Here is a 17083-nt window from a genome sequence, read left to right as displayed (position 1 = left end):
CACATTTTCAAATCATTTCCTAAACTCAAGACTGTGACCTAATGAATGCCAAATTGTCTTCAGTATTTTTTAATTTATTTTTTTTAAAGATTTTATTTATTTATTCATGAGAGACACAGAGAAGCAGAGACAGAGGCAGAGGGAGAAGCAGGCTCCATGCAGGGAGCCCGACGTGGGATTCAATCCCAGGTCCCCGGGATCACGCCCTGGGCCGAAGGCAGACGCTCAACCACTGAGTCACCCAGGTGCCCAGTATTTTGTTCCATTTTCCCCCGTAGATTCTGTCCATGCTTCCTGAGTCCACTCCTCTCTTCTGTTCTGTCCCATGGAGTCATTTAACCACTTTCCTCACTTTCTATACCCACAGGCGTATGGTGGTAGCAGGATCCCTACTGGATTTTTTCCCCCGCTTACAGGTGATTTGAAGTTAGTCTTGTAATGAAGTAACGAAGGCACAAACCCCATGTAGTTTTTGCTCTATTCGATTTGATAGTTTTGGCAGAGTCGGGGCAGATTTGTAATCAGGCTCCTCCCATTGTTTTCCAGCCCCCAACCACTCAACATGCTGAATAGATGGTGGGATCCCTGGGTGGCGCAGCGGTTTGGCGCCTGCCTTTGGCCCAGGGCACCGTCCTGGAGACCCCGGATCGAATCCCACATCGGGTTCCCAGTGCATGGAGCCTGCTTCTCCCTCTGCCTGTGTCTCTGCGCCTCTCTCTGTGACTATCATAAATAAATAAAAATTAAAAAAAAAAAAACATGCTGAACAGATGGGTACATTTCAGGAGGTATCCATAAGAACCATTGAGAACTAGCAACAGCAAGGTATCTTCATTGAGTATCTGTGTTTATGAATGGTAGTTGAAATGAGAGTTGAGTGTTAGGGTTGGCAGTGAGATTAGCAAAGGGGACATATTGCATAATAGTGGCTTGTCGATTTTATCGAGTTGAAAGTTTGAGAAAATTAAGCATTCTCTTTAAGATTGGGAGCCAGACAGTGAGTGCTTGCTATTATCATTACTACTGCTTAATATCATATTGGTGATTCTGGCCATAGCAGTTAAAAAGGAAAAAAGAAATGAGTATGTTATCAAAGGATTAAAGAGGAATAGACATCAGTATTTGAAGATAGTATAATCTTAAATAGAAACCCTACAAACTCTTAGGTTAGAAAGTTCACTAAATTAAATACCAAGATCAATTGCCAAAAGGCAGTGAATCCTTTACAGCAGTGTGGCAGGGGCTCTTGGCTATTGAACCAATAGCCATTCCCCTTCTTCGTTGATGAAATCTGTTTCTTTCTGTGCAAACCCAGAGATAAATCATGATTTATCTAAACCAGTCATAGCAAATGCATTCCGTTTTGCCAGATTCTAAATTTACCAGCATCCCCCTGCAGCTGGAGATGATTCTATGACCCAATCCTGGCCAATGATGTGGAGGAAAAGCCTGTCAAGTTGTTCCCAGGAGTTTCCACTTTTTGCAGATGTTCTGGTTTCTTTAAGCTTTAGTTTCCTCTTGTATCAAGCAGATAAAACATGCCTTACCCTTTAAGACTGTAAAGATGAATGAGAGGATTCTCATATCAAAGTGATCCATAAATGTGAAATAAAAAGCAAGTAAATGCTAGTGTTATTCAAGATATTCAAAAGATTATGGGCACAGATGTAGCCCTGATATAAATGCTAGAAACTGGCAGTAAGTTTAAGGAGTGCCATTATATACAAGGAAATCCCTTTACCTAATCAAGTCTTATTGTTAAAAAACTAAGAACTGATGAATTTTTCTTCTGTAGTACCCTGTCCAGTGATTTAACTCACAAAATATTGAGAAGAATCTAGCACCACAGAGAACATGTTCTTTGGGTGACTTGCAGATGGTTATGTCAATACAGCTGTTAAGTTCTAGATCAGGGGTTGCAAAATGTGAAATGTCAGATCATATGCACAGTATAATCTATACTACATGTATATATATTTAAAAATGTACACACAAATATACAGATAGTAAAATTGATGCTTCGTAGGCCATATAGTTTCTGTGCAACTATTCAACTGTCTGTCCCTGAAGTGAGAAAGCAGCCATGGACATGTAAACAAATGGGCATGGCTGTCGCAGTAAAATGAAACAAGCAATGGGCCAATTTGGCCATATGCCATAGGCTGTCCTGGAGTCAAAGTTTACTGCTCTACGGTGAACTTGTCTCATGGGATCATGTCTTGGAATAAGCCTAATCAATATTCCATAACATCATTTCCACTGTCTATTTATTTGTACAGTGCAACCAAAGCTCTTGCATGGTGATTTAAAACATTTGATCTTCAGTCCTTTGAGTCCTCTGATTTTCTTTGTATTGATCAGAAAAAGGTTTAAGTGAATTGTTTAAGGTCACAGACTTCCTGAAGGACAAAATCTATATTTCCTAGGAATCAGTTTAGTGCTTTTTCAAAGCACAAGATTAGAAACCTTAATTCTACTTCATTATTCTTCTTTACTTCTACTGTTACTCCTTTTCTTACTCAAATTCCTGTGAAGCATTATGCATTTTCAAGTACTTAACTTTATCCTCAAATATAGCTTTTAGCCTCAGATTGAAAATTCTATTTTGAGGGTATTGAATATAAACTATGCATATGACAGATTTGAATCTATGATTGATACTCAAGTTTGCTCTGTAAATCCCCAGTTTTATGATACTCTATAGCAGATAATTAAAAAATGCTAGAGAGGATACCTAACAGTCAACATGAGACATGATTTGAAACTTCCGGAGGAAGTGCAAAACTGAATTAAAAAAATTGAACATACACTAATGCCCAAGTGTCTAGCTCTATCATCTAATAGCTGAAGCCATTTTCTCTTCTGTAAAACGGAGTGACGTCTACCTTATAGGGTTGAAGACTGGAAATACTATGTACAATCAAGTAACTACTTATGGCAAAATTTCATTAAATGTGGCTATTTAACAAAGTTTGCACTTATAGGGAAAACTTATACTAAATCATTAATTAGCAGCTAAACAAGCCAAAGACTGCTGGTTTCTGTCTACACTTCTAGTTATCCCTGTCCAGCTGACAGTAAATGGCAGGTCCTAAATTATGAAGCCAGTCATTCCCACTGATCTGCCCAACTAATCCCACTTCACGTGTTTTCTCTATTGCTATCCCTTCAAGTCTGAACAAAACCATTCAGCTCCCCATATTTTTTATCCAAGAACAAAACCATTCAGCTCCCCATACTTCAACAAGATAACTAGACCAGAGTAAAATTTAGTTTCTATATTCTATTTCTCAGACTTTTCTTTCTTGACTTTTTATTTTTTTATTTTTTTTTTCTTTCTTGACTTTTAAAATAGATTCTAATTGGAACAGAACAGCTTTGTGGCCCTTTTAAATACATTTCAGAAATCATATGATTAAAGAATAAGCAGGTGACTTGCAAAGTAAGCAGCTGCTGGCAAGGGGCTTTTGTAGTTTGAAAAAAATATATATTCTAAAAATTACATTTTTGTCACAATATTTATTTTGAAATTCTAAATAATACTAAAAAAGGATGGGAGTTTTTAAAAAATGTATATATATATATGAATTAGAAGAGGGTGTAAGTTTACAAAAAAAAGAGAAACACTGCCTTAGACTTTTGTGAAATGTAAAACTGTTAATTTTTCACTATTTTGCTGTGCCTTACTATAAAAATACAGATGGCACAGCTGTTATATAGCTTCAACAACTTGATTATAAATTGCTTTCAAAAGTAATTTATTTGGATTTTCCGTATCCTTTAATGAATTGCAAATATATTAACAGAAAAGGCTTTCTCCCCCCGCCTCCGCCCCGGGCTGTACAATTTCTGAAATAAGTCAGGAAAAGCAAAAAAAGACACAAAATTACATTGTTTCAATGCAAATAGAACACACACATCACACCCACACTTGCATTTTCCCGGGTTTTCACAAAGAAAACGGGTCACCATATTTCTCAGTGAAGACCCCATACTATACTCTGGCTAATCAGAGACTTCCAAACTTTTTTCTTCAAAAAGAGCATTTTTAATAGACTAAATACTGGTTATCACTGAGTTTTTGTTTAAGGTACAACAGCAGCATGGTTCAAATGTAACTTGCAGTTCTTGGAAAAAAACAAAAATTTTAAAATAATGAAATACAGAAATAGTAGGGACCACCTTTCGTTATTTTGAGTACCATTGTTCACTTGAAAAAATATTTCCAACCTTCTAAAATTCCAGAGTTAAGAACCATTTCCAAGGGGGAAAATTATCCAATGCCACAACATAACTTCTGAGCAAAAGTGTGTGTGTGTACACATATATGTATGTGTGTGAAAAGCTTAAAGAGACTAAAAAGGATGTTAAAGTTCTTAGTATTTTAAATTTCCTTCAAAGTAACTACTGAAATTTCAAACATTTTTATGTCCTTTTCTGGTTGTTTGATCCTCATTCCAGGCAAAGAAAAAGAAAAAGAAAAAAGAAAAAAAAGCAAGCAAGCAAGCCAGAAACAGTTACTAGGTGGGAATAAGGCTTCAGATACCTAAAGGTTTTGAAAATAGGTGTGAGGAAAATGAAATCAGGCTGAGCTTTGGGCTGAGTGTCCCATAGCCAGCCATTGCCATGGTGTGCCTTCCAAAGCTATCCTTGTATCCTTGGTCTCAAAGTTAGTACCAGAAAGGCTCTCACCTGTGGCACAGGACATAAATTCCCACTACAAAAATATAATCACACATCAGCAAATTACATTCTGAGCTTAGCTTTCTCCAGGCTTTGTAACAGAGCTCAGGTTGAAGCTGTCTATGAAATCCCATATTTGATACTGTTATATAGCTGGCTTATGATTTGCCAATTAAAAAAATAAAAGAATATAAAATTAAATATTACAGGACTAATGAATAAAATGGAATATTTGTTAGAATCCAAGTGCTAGCCTTTGGGAATTTTTAATGATATTCATTTATTCCCAGCCTTTTCTTTTTCTTATAAATTATTTCTTTAAGCAGCACATATTACAGAGATTTAGGTAGGAAATTTTGTTAAATACCTTTCTGGCACCCAATACCTAATCTAAGATTCTGATGTGAATTAATTTATAATGGTATCTAATCCACATTCAAATGGGCAGATTAACAGAAACGATAGAAAGTTACTGAGTCTATAGGTTACAATTTTGTTCACATCTTCTGTAATCCACCTTATTTTCACAACTTGACTAACAAGTACAGGTAACCAGTAGATAAATTTGTCCTTCATCAAATAATCCAAAATAATAACCATAGGCCTGTCATTCATAAGAAACTATAATTTGTTATAATCTGACATTGGCACTTAAAAAAATGTTAACAACTAAAGTTTCTCTAAAAATTTCAATACATTACAATAAAGGAGATACACAATTTAAGACTTTAAATCTGTTATTGTGAAATTCCAATAATTCCCATTTTATTATGCATAATTAGATCTTTAAAATTGTGGCCATTCCCCAAAAACACCAACCTGTACTATGACAAATTCAGGAGAGAATTCATCTCCTTCATAAGAATGGGTTTTTTGTTTTTTTTGCATCTAAAAATTTCTAATATCCTAAACCCAATCACTCCTGGTAAACGTTTTGGTGACTCACACTACTGAAAATAATTTGAAGCAGAGAGCTGAAAAGAATGGAAATGACCTCAACCAGAGGTAACTACACATTCTTGCACCCTGCTTCAACACTTAGAAAAGTCAAAGGGATACTTTCTTGAACAAATATAGATTCAAGGTTATGGTACAATTCTGATTGTATTAAGGCTTTCGCTATCATGATCTCTTAAAGTCTCTCCACTTTAGTGTTCTCATTTTGATTCTTATGATGAACTTAGATGTTTATTAAGGGCCTTGTTTTGGCTTTTCAGTGGGCAAACACTCTATCATCTCTGAATGTTTAAAGGTGATCCCACAGAGCTCAAAGAGAAGAGGCAATATGGTAAAGGGACAACTTTAAAGTTTGCAATACCGAGACAATGATCAACACTTTGAAGCAAGATGAATAAATTAAAATTCTTGGTTAGACATTAAAGCATTCTTGCCAAGAATAAGTGTACACTGTATGGTGGGATATTTGATTCCTACACAGGAGTCCCAATGTGCCCATTACATTTGTTTATGGGAGACACTGCAAGTTTAAGGTAATTTACATTCCTTGGCAATCAAGTTACTCTGTTATAGGCAATGTCTTTTATTGTTCCATCTGGCACTTGCTAACACCATTCTTGAAGAACCTAGAAATGAAGGTCAGTCACTCTGTTAATCGGGAACAGAACCAAATAAAAACAAAGTTTTGGAAAAACGACCAAGAAATTCTGGTTCATCACTATTTTCCATATCTAATGGTTCCTTCAAGATAAAACATAACTCTTCCTTCCATGATAGCTTTCCAACAAAGGGAGATTAAAGGAAAAAAAAAAAAAAAAAGAAAAGAAAGTTCCCCATCCTACCCCCCTAAATTGTCATTCATACTGGTGAAAGAGCCAGTCTTGTTAGCAGCTAAATATTGCACTGCCTTTCATTCTGTGTACAGTCAGGGTCCAATGAAAGTGGCACACTCATGGTATAAGTGATGGATGATGACACTGCCGGCTCAAGAGTGAAGACTCAGTATATGGAGGGACAAGAAACATGTCAGCACTAGTCACACATCCAGTTGCAAAAGTCTGATTTCCAGAAGTTAAAATTCATCACTTTCAGCTGCATGAAGTTGTGTGTCGTCTGCATCTGTCATGCTGCTCTCCTGGGATTCATCTGTTCCCACTTTAAAAATAAAAGAAAAGTCTACAGTAAGGTGTCTGATAAATATTTCTTGTTGGTTCATGAAAACATATAAGGAAAACTATTCTGTGCAGAGAGAGGAGATCTTAAATCAAGGCCCTTAAAAATCTTGATATCCTTCAATAAAATGCAATTCAGGCTCCTTATTTTACAGCATGTCTGAGAAGATTAGTTTATTGCATTTAACCTTTAAGAGTTTTAACTTTTAAAGCTGCCTCTCCCTAGTGAATTCCTTATTCCTAACCCAGGAATTAAAACTAGTTCAAGACATTAAAAAAAAAGACTGACATACCCTATAACTGTTGACTCCACTTTAGCAATATAATAGTTCCTGCTAGTCCACAGAAATATAATCTTCAGTTTATTTTTTTAAATATTTATTTATTTATTCATAGAGATACATACAGAGAGAGAGAGAGAGAGAGAGAGAGGCAGAGACACAGAGAGAGGGAGAAGCAGGCTCCATGCAGGGAGCCTGACATGGGACTCGATCCAGGGTCTCCAGGATCATACCACAGGCTGCAGGCGGCGCTAAACCGCTGCGCCACCGGGGCCGCCCTAATCTTCAGTTTAAAAAGGGATATTGGGATTATAGGAGCTATGATTTTTTTTTTTTTTTTTTTTTTTAGGAGCTATGATTTTAATTTTAAGCCTTTCACCAAGTTTTCTGGAACAAAGGCATCATCAGAAGTTTCTTAATTCTCTTATTAGGAGCACCTGGGTGGTATAGTCAATTGAATGACAGACTCTTGGTTTTGGTTCAGATTGTGATCTCAGGGTCATAAGTGATCTCAGGGTCATAAGACAGAGCCCCGGTTGGGCTCTATGCTAGGTGTGGAGTCTGCCTAAGATTCTCTCTCCCTCTGCCCCTTGCTCTCTAAAAATAAATAAATCTTTAAAAAATATATTATGTTAGGACTTAGTTCTCACTATTTATTTTAAGAAATACATTCAAGTTAGAGGCGCCTGGGTGGCTCAGTCAGCTGAGCATTTGACTCTTGGTTTCAGCTCAGGTCATGATCTTATGGTTCCTGGGATCAAGCCCCATGTAGGGCTCCACACACCTCAGGGAGGCTCCTTCAAGATTCTCTCCCTCTGCCCCTCCCCTAAGTTATGGGCATTCTAATTTTTAAAAATCTTAATAAAAAAAGATATACAGTCAATTTAGATATAGAGTATTTACTACTGCCTTAAACTACTTTTTTGTTCCCTCCTCTTTTCTTGACCCTTCAGTTTATACATATTAGCCATATTTTTGGATTTTGAATTTGCCAGAGCTTTACAGAATTTGAATAGTAACTACTGCAGATCTATCAATACTTTAAAATGTGCACACATCATTCATTCACTTAGCACTTACAATGTCACATCCATCATCCCTCCCATCCCACCCTGCATTCTTATGAAGCAGTAAAGCAGACATTAGTTATATATTTTAACTTAAATTGAGGTCCAGGTAAAAACCTGCAACTGATTTGTCAAAGTCACATAGCAAATTATATCCAAAATGGAGACTAGTTACCGTTTATATATTGTTATATAATTGTTTATAACAATTATATATTGTTAATATATAATTTAATTTCTCTAAAATTCCATTTGGTAGTAAGAATACACCATCGTTAGAAAAAGAAAATTAAAATGCAGCCCACAAATCCTTATGCAAAAGGTAGATTTCTGAATATTCAATAATGGAGAAAATTTCCATGTTTATTCTGTATCATAAAGAAATATCTGTTCCCCTTTGCCTAACTCTGAGGTGATGTTTTATTAGCTCTCTGGTTAAATACACATACAAACCTGATTCTTACGGATGATACTCACTGATCTGTTCTTCTTGGGTTATTGGCTCCTCATCATCTGGAAGGTAGCGCTTATCAATTGCCTCTTTAATCTGGTTATTGGCTCCTTTAGGATCTAAATCCATAGCCCAAGAGAAATTCATCAGGGCGAGGTGCGTTTGACCTAACTTCTTGTAAACCTAAAAATAAACAGCAGCACTACATTTTTCATTAAGTTGTGAGCTTCAATTAAAAAATTCTAAACATTAATAATTTAAGTAGGCTTCTGATTTACATGCTGTAAACCCATTCTGATGATGAGTAGGGCATTTTCATTCTATAGAAAAACTCAGACTACCTTCTGAGTTCCTTTTAATATATTCAGATATTTTCAGAATTCCTTGCCTCTGTCTCTCTGATAGTGAGCATCCAATAAATCATACTCTGATTGGATCAACGACAATTGAAAGAAATGGACTATAAGCTGCCTGATTAGCATTTATATACACTGATTTTAAAGGCTGTTATATCAACTCTCAACCCCCGTCCACTGTTCTCAGCTACCCTAACCAGTTGGCACCTAGGGGCCAAGTCTGTAAAGTCCTGACTTGTCTGGCCTTGGAAATCTTGGAAGCCAGTTCTTCTAATTAAGATAACACAGAGCCACTAATTTTCTTTTGAGGGATGCCTACAAATTTTATTGATAATTGGAAACTAAGTGGTTTCAAAGATGTAGTCTCAGTTATGAATTCATGACTGCCATAGGCTGCAAGTGCTAATACACTTCCAAAACCATAGTATGTTTAGGATTATGGGGTGTGTGTTCTTGCTCTTTTATCAGGGTATCTTCTTCTTAAATGTTTTAACTAAATCCATTCTTTATTCCCAGAGCATTTAGTCTGGAGCTCTAGTTGAATTTGCTCAATAGATGTCGCACAATATGTTTTTATATTTCTTCTTCAGAAGTTAATATTCATTATGAAAGTCACAGTTTAGGACCATGGCCCCAATCTTTACCTTTCCTATTAAGAAGTAAACGAGGGATTCTTTGGGAACAATTTGTTTCAATTCTTCAAGTTCTTGTAAAGCAGACTGAAAAAAGCAAAGAAAAACAGAGTAGCAAAATTTTACAAAGTTCTAACTAAGCAAGTGTTATTTGATTTCCCGAATCATCTTAACTAAAGTTTACTACGTCTTAACCAATGCACTTCCTTATTGCGTTAATCCTGTAGATTAAGATAAAATGCATGAAAATACTTATGACAACAAACAAGAAATGGCAGGAATTCACCAGAGTACACTGAGAACACACACTTGTGGGTGACAATGCTTGCTTTGGTCACTACTGTATTTAAAATAACAAAGTGCTTTGAAAACTAAGTTGCAGAACAAAACAGTTCTAAAGTTTTGTTAATAAACCTCCCTGATGTAAGCCCTAAGCTTTGAATACCACCTGCCATTTTAACTAATGATTTAGAGTCTAAAATTTAAACCTCTGAATTAAATCAAAACTGTCTAGAAATCTTTTGACCATTGCTAACAGGTTGGGGAAATTGAGAGAAAAGATAGAGAAATAGATTTATATTTAAAAGGACATTATGATCGAAAATAAAACTGGCTCCCCAAATGAGATATTGTCCACTTTTCACCCAGCAAATGGACAAAAATAAAAATAGCTCGATGTTACATTAAGTTACCATAAGTGAATCAGATATTCCCACCACCGAAGGTGGAATTGTAAAGTGATATAATCTGTTTGTGAGAACAATTTAGCATTATCTATTAAGTTAAAAACTGCATGTAACCATTGATTCAGCAATTCCGCCGCTAGGCATTTGTCCCAGGGATATATTCAAAAAAGTTCACTAAATCATCTTTATAAGAATATTCAACCCAACATGTTTCTGCAAATCAATAGATGCAATCAAGTTGTGTCTAATCAAAGCCTAACTAAATAAATTATGGTCCATCCTCTATGGAATACTAGGTCTGTAGGCGCTCAACTGTATGTTTGGGGAAAAAAAAAAAAAAAAAGCAAAAGCAAGATGTAAAAGAGTGTGTGCAATAATACTATTTCTTTTGTAACAAAACATATATACCACACATATACAAATAGTTATGTGGGTATTCCCATAAGTATTTTATAAATACATTTATGTGAGCATATATAAATTTTTTTTTCTGGCAGAAATCAATAAATATATGCCTCACGTATACAACTTACTTTTGGGCAGGGGATGATTGAAGTAAAGGGGGAGGAAGGATGTTTTATCTTTTCCTTGGTAGCTTTCTCTATTTTTTGAATTTTCTAACATAAATATCATGCTTTATTTTTCTATAATGTTCACAGAGGTTATCTACTTTTCTTCTCTATATCTCTTTGTAGTAAAACAAAACTCAATGTAAAGTTTTTGAAAAAAGATAATTATCAAATATTTATCCACAAGTGTTAAAGTGAAAAAAACGCAAATTATAGAATAGCATGTGCAGCTGTATTGGTTTCCTATTCTGTCATAAAAAATTACCACAATTTTGATGGCTTGAAACAGACAAATTTTTTTTATCTTATAGTCTATGCATCAGAAGTCCAATATGAGTTTCACTGGACTAAAATCAAAGTGTTTTCCTTTCTGGAGGGTATCTGTTTCCCTGCCTTTCTTGGCATCTAGAGGATGCCCACATTTTTTGGCTTGTAGACTCCTTCCTCCATCTTGGAAGGCAACAAAGGTGGGTTGAGTCCTTCTCATGCTGGTTCTGACTAAAGCTGGGAAAGACCCCCCACTTTTAAGATTCATGTGATTAGACTGGGCCTACCTGAATAATGTAGGGCACTCTCCCCAACTCAAGGTCTATATCCTTAATGACATCTGCAAAGTGTCTTCTGTGTAAGGTAACATATTCATAAGTACTCAGGATTAGGGCATGAACATCTCTGAGGGGTCATTACCCTGCCTACCACAACAGTGTAGCCTACTTTGTTAGATACAATTAAAAATATATAAATAATGAGAAAAAGAGCTAGAGAAGTATGTTTTGAGTTGTTAACAATGCTCCTCCCTGGAGGGTCCCCTTATGCGGCACATTCAACTTTGTATTTTTTTTTATACTTTCATATTATTTGACTATTTCGTAACAAGCCTATTACTTTCACAAAAAACACCCACAAAGATATAATGAATAAAGCAGTGATCAAAGACTGTGGGCTAGTAAAGGTACCAGAGGATTGTAGCATTTAGGTAACAGAAAGGGATTTATTCATTGATTGGTATAAGACTAGTTTTATTTCTCTAAGAAGGGTTCTCTAAAGAATAAGGAACAAATCTTATTACACAGTCCTAAAAAAAGTTTAATACATTCCCACTGACCCTCCTTTGACCTAAGGTCAAATGTAATTTCTTGGCTTTTGAAAATTTTTTATTGGCATTATCTAAAATAACAGATTTACAAAAAATCTTTTTTGTGAGAAGTAGTGTGAAAGCAGCTGGGTAGTAGGTTCCATGGATTCATTATCACAGTATAATGACGTCTGAAATTTTCTATAATAAAAAAGAAGAGTAAAGGCAAGCACACACACACACACACACACACACACACACACAGTTTCTTGGATAGTGCATTTGTTTAAAATGCTGTGTTTTTACACAAATATGTAGGGGGCTCTGGTGCATGCTTAACACTTCATCATCTTCCTAATTGCTGGCAACCTAAGAGAAATAAATTCAAACCACTGCTGGGCTGAATGGGTCTGAGAATCACATCTGCTTGTCTGGGAATGGAAGATTTATAAATAATTCTACAAGGTAGACTGTACTCTTTTCCTTCCATACTATTAAGTATTGTAAAATATACATGGAATAAAGAATCAAGATAAAAGATCAGTGGTCCTGGATATTATTTACTTACGATCACTGTTAACAACTGTCACATATTACTGACAGGGACTGATGAAGACTGTATCACAATGAAGAAGCCCAAAACTAATTTTAACACTGCCAAGAAGCAATTTTCACACTTGTTGAGCTCCAGATCTCTTTACACTCTTAAAGCTTATTAAGGAACCCAAAGAGTTTTTGTTAATGTGGGTCATAGCTATCAATTCTTACCATAAAAAAACAAAAAAAACAAAACAAAAAAAAAAACCTTACCATATCAGAAATTAAAACTTGAAGTTTTAAAAAATTTATCCGTTAATCTAAGAAAAACAATAAACCCATTACATGTTAACATAGATAATATCTTTTTAATGAAAAATAGCCTTTTCAGAACAATAAGTCAGTAAGAATAGTGGCATTGCTTAGCATTTTTGCAAATCTCTGGTTAAAAGAAAACAGCTGGACTCTCTTATCTGCTTCTACATTCAATCTGTTATATCATGTAGCTTTTGGAAAATTCCACTGTACACTGAGAGAATAAGAGTGAGAGAATAAGAGTGAAAGAATAAGAGAATAAGAGTGAAAAAGGAAAATAACATCTAGATATTATGAAAATAGTTTTGACCTTGTGGACTCCTTGAAAGGATTTTTGGGGACTCTCAGAAGTTACCAGACCATTCTTTGAGAACCATTGCTTTAATCGGGACAAGCACCCCAATCCTTCTCTGCTCACCACACAGAGTTCAGAACTGATAGGTTTTCTTTCAATGACTTCCTGTTGTAATTGTTATAACAATTCATGCATCTTTCATACCTCTCCACCCTAATAATCTAATTAAAAGACTCATCGAGAAACAGTTTCTACCATAATATCAGAATTTTCATTTTTGCCTTAAAAAGACTTAAGACTTATGTGATATCAGTGCAGCACATTAAATAGGGTGATATTTAGCAATGCTTTTGCCACGGAGAGGTTGTCATTACTTGCTTTTGATTTTTCAAGCCAAGATATTTCAGAAGTAACCAGTAACTTTTCCTCATGCCCCTTTTTTATTTTAATAGAGGTATTTTGAATATACCCATGCATCAAAGTAGGCCTTATTATTTATTTAGCCAAACCTTAAGCTGGTACTCAAAAATGGCTGTGACCATTATAGCTTCAATGGTCGGTCAGATTAGAATTTGGGCTTCTTGAACCAAGTACAGGGCTGATTTATATGGCATACCTGATAGGCAAGTTGGTATTAAAATGGCTCTAAAAATAATAAATTGAATAAAATGCTTCAACTGAAGAATCTGACCACAAATCTAAAGACATACAATGAAGCAAAAACACGAAAACAAATGATGAAGCAAAAACATGAATACAAGTGATAAATTACAATGATAGTACCTTAAAGAACAAGTTAAAAGTTTAAAAGTGTTTATTAGATTTAAAAGTAGCTTTTACAGAAGAACAAAAACAGCAGGACTAGACATCCACTTCTTGATAAGGAAAAACAGAGTAAGATTAGGGGAATTACTGAATAAATGACAAAGAATAAATTAGATGGTTGATCCCTTATAAATCTTTATTAGGCTGGAAATATTAGGAGTTTATCATTGGTTTTGTATTTTTCAATTTCACCAAATGTCAATGTGTACTGGAAGAACCGACTTCTAGGGAGTCTACTGAAATGGATTATTTGGCCCAACATTTTCTGTGCACTTAAATTTTGGAGTTTTCTTATTTGGTAAGTTTTTACTCTTTTTAGAACAGCCTAAATTTATTATAAAAGAAACCTGAACTTTAAATGAAAACTTTGGATTCATGGTTTATGACTGAGTAAATGACAAAAATCCCATGTTACTTTATGCTTTTTTTCTTTCTCAATTTTCCTTATCTTCTTTCCTCAATTTTTTTTCATGCTACAGCTCCACAATTTGGAAAACAGAGTGATAGGTAAAGAGAGAAACACATCAGATGAGACCAAGTATCCTTGTTATAAGCTTTCATAATTCACTATACTTTTCCTTTATGTACTCCATATGGATTATTTTTGTGATTATTTGATTAACGTTTGTTGCTCCTCTAGAAGAGTACTAGATGGGAAGTTCTTCAAAGGCAGGAAATGTGATTGCTTTGCTTGCCACTATATTCTTAGTCCCTGATATGTAATAGTACTTGGTAAATATCTGAATAATGCACACACATTCACTTGCCATCCATTCAGATATTTTGATCCCAAGAGGATGGTTTAGGTCTTAGCTTTAAGAGAAATCCCTGATGGAAAAACTGCCTTTTATATACAGAGTCTTTATGCAGGATAACACATATTCCTTTTTTTTTTTTTTTGATAACACATATTCCTAAATACCCACACACTCCTCTTACCTGTCAGTATTTCATAAAGAAATAAAATCACAAAAGAAAATTTCTTACTGTATAACTTCTAAAAATGGGAAAAATGAACTATCAGAGATGAAAAAATATAACTTTTGGTCTATTAAAAGAAGGGGCAAAACTTAAACAATAAAATGTCAAAACCCATTAAAATATATATCTTACCTTATATTTTTCATTTGCAAATAAAACTGAGGCTCTGTGAAATTTGCATAGAGGGTTCTTGGGATCAATAACAATGGCTTTGTTTAGGGTATCCAAAGCCTTCTCTGATTTTTTCAGTGCATGCTGAACCTATAAGAAATAAAGATCATATTAATATTTCCTTTAGATATTTATGAAGAAAGGTGAGAACCAAATACTGTGACTCAAAACCAACATAAATAACACTATTATCTGGCTGGCTCAATTAGTAGAGGGTGCAGTGCAACTCTTGATCCTGGGGTCATGAGTTCAAGCCCCATGTTGGGCATACAGATTACTTAAAAAAAAAAGAAAGATAATAAAATGACTAAAGTTGTATGGTCTAAGTGGGTTTTCCACAGAGTTAAGTGGACTTAATACTTGATTACTGGACTATTAATAGATTATCTCTAAAATCTCTTCCAATAAAAAAATAAATAAATAAAATAAAATCTCTCCCAATTCTAGTTCACCTGCTTCACTTTTGAGATAAGAAAATTACAAGCCCAGAATGTGAAATACCTTGCTTTGAGATCAGAAGCTAGGTCCTGTGGCACCCAATCTACCATTATGTATTCATAATGATAGCTTTATCTTTATTTTTAAGATTTTATTTATTTATTCATGAAAGACCGAGAGAGGCAGAGACATAGGCAGAGGGGAAGCAGCCTCCCTGCAGGAAGCCAAATGTGGAACTCTATCCTAGGACCCTTGGATCATGACCTGAGCCAAAGGCAGATGCTCAACCACTGAGCCACCCAGGTGCCCCTGATTATTTTATCTTTAGAGCAGATATTTAGTACCTTTAAGTCTAAAAGACAAGAAAAACCATGGTTTTTCCCCTCACAAGAAAATCTGTACTATTTAGGTAGATAATACATTTCACTATGTTTATTATGGTCCTCTAAATATTAGGCTTTTCAAAACTATATTCAAAGGAACACTACAGGATTTGCCTCTAAAGCCTTACCAAGTCCTATTTCACTCAAAACAATTAGATTTCTACTTGTTTTAGGAATTTATTTTAAAAATAATCCTTCTGTTTTATATATTTGAAAACCATTGATCTGTATATAGGGAAGTAAATATTTTAAATAACTTAAAAAAAACCCACATAACCCCAAGCATCACTATTCATTTATGTGTCTAGCTAATGCCATGCTGTGTTCCTCCTCAAACTGTATGTTAAAAAGAAAGTATAGTGCATGGATGGGGCTGTGGAACTTGAACAAATACCACTCACTACAACACAAATGTGAGTAGGTACTGCCAAAATCTAGTTCCTAAATTCATCTATATGACAATCTTTGCAGAAGGTTATTACTACATGTGGCCAAATATTCTGCCCACTGGATTGAAATCCTAAACATTAGTTCTCTAACAGAGAAAAATATATTCTATTACTTGAAAAGTTCTTTAAATGAACCACACAACATTTTAACAATCTGTTCCATAATCACTTTAGAAGAAAGCCTACTTTAAAAGATGTCCAACTTCACTAAAAGGTATCAAGAGGTACTTGTTTGATTTGCTTAAGTGATGCAGAAAAAATTTTTGTTGATATATTTTGCATAGTACCTAACCATAAAAAGTTACCATGGCAACTTGAAAAAGTTATAAAGAACTACAATTCTTCTCCCAAAATGCATTGAAATTCCCAACTCACATAATCTCCTCACATTGTATGCCCATTCTCACAAAAGCCAAGCTTGCTGAGAAGAAGTGAAGGTGAGGGGGGAGAGGGAGGAGACTGGTAAGAGGCAAGAACAAGAACTTCCAGTACCATAAAATGTGATTTCAAAAAGCAAACATACTTTTTCTCCTACTGAAGTATGACTAATTATCTAACACTTAAAATAAACATAAAAACAGTGATCCAGGGATCCCTGGGTGGCGCAGCGGTTTGGCGCCTGCCTTTGGCCTGGGGCACGATCCTGGAGACCCGGGATCGAATCCCACGTCGGGCTCCCGGTGCCTGGAGCCTGCTTCTCCCTCTGCCTATGTCTCTGCCTCTCTCTCTCTCTCTGTGACTATCATAAATAAATAAAAAT

General features: G+C 35.2%; 1 protein-coding gene across 13 annotated transcripts in view; it reads right to left on the bottom strand.

Annotated features, from left to right (window-relative positions):
• Positions 1-3741: 3741 nt before the first annotated feature.
• The window catches only part of CDC27 (cell division cycle 27), a 70450-nt gene continuing 57108 nt past the window's right edge, over positions 3742-17083 (bottom strand). For 4 of the 13 annotated variants that reach the window (XM_072781264.1, XM_072781263.1, XM_072781267.1 and 1 more), the window contains 4 exons: positions 15015-15143; positions 9612-9686; positions 8638-8794; positions 3742-6795 (listed from right to left, as the gene is read on the bottom strand). In XM_072781264.1, coding sequence (XP_072637365.1) covers positions 6713-6795; positions 8638-8794; positions 9612-9686; positions 15015-15143 — 444 coding nt within the window. In that variant the 3' untranslated portion in view covers positions 3742-6712. Of the gene's footprint in view, positions 6796-8613; positions 8814-9611; positions 9687-15014; positions 15144-17083 lie in introns of all 13 variants that reach the window. The other 9 variants (XM_072781272.1, XM_072781273.1, XM_072781269.1 and 6 more) reach the window with 5 other exon arrangements.

Source organism: Canis lupus, chromosome 16 (assembly GCF_048164855.1).
Source record: "Canis lupus baileyi chromosome 16, mCanLup2.hap1, whole genome shotgun sequence".
Classification (NCBI taxonomy): domain Eukaryota; kingdom Metazoa; phylum Chordata; class Mammalia; order Carnivora; family Canidae; genus Canis; species Canis lupus.
The sequence above is the reverse complement of the archived record's forward strand: the minus strand, read 5'-3'. Positions and strand labels throughout refer to the sequence as shown.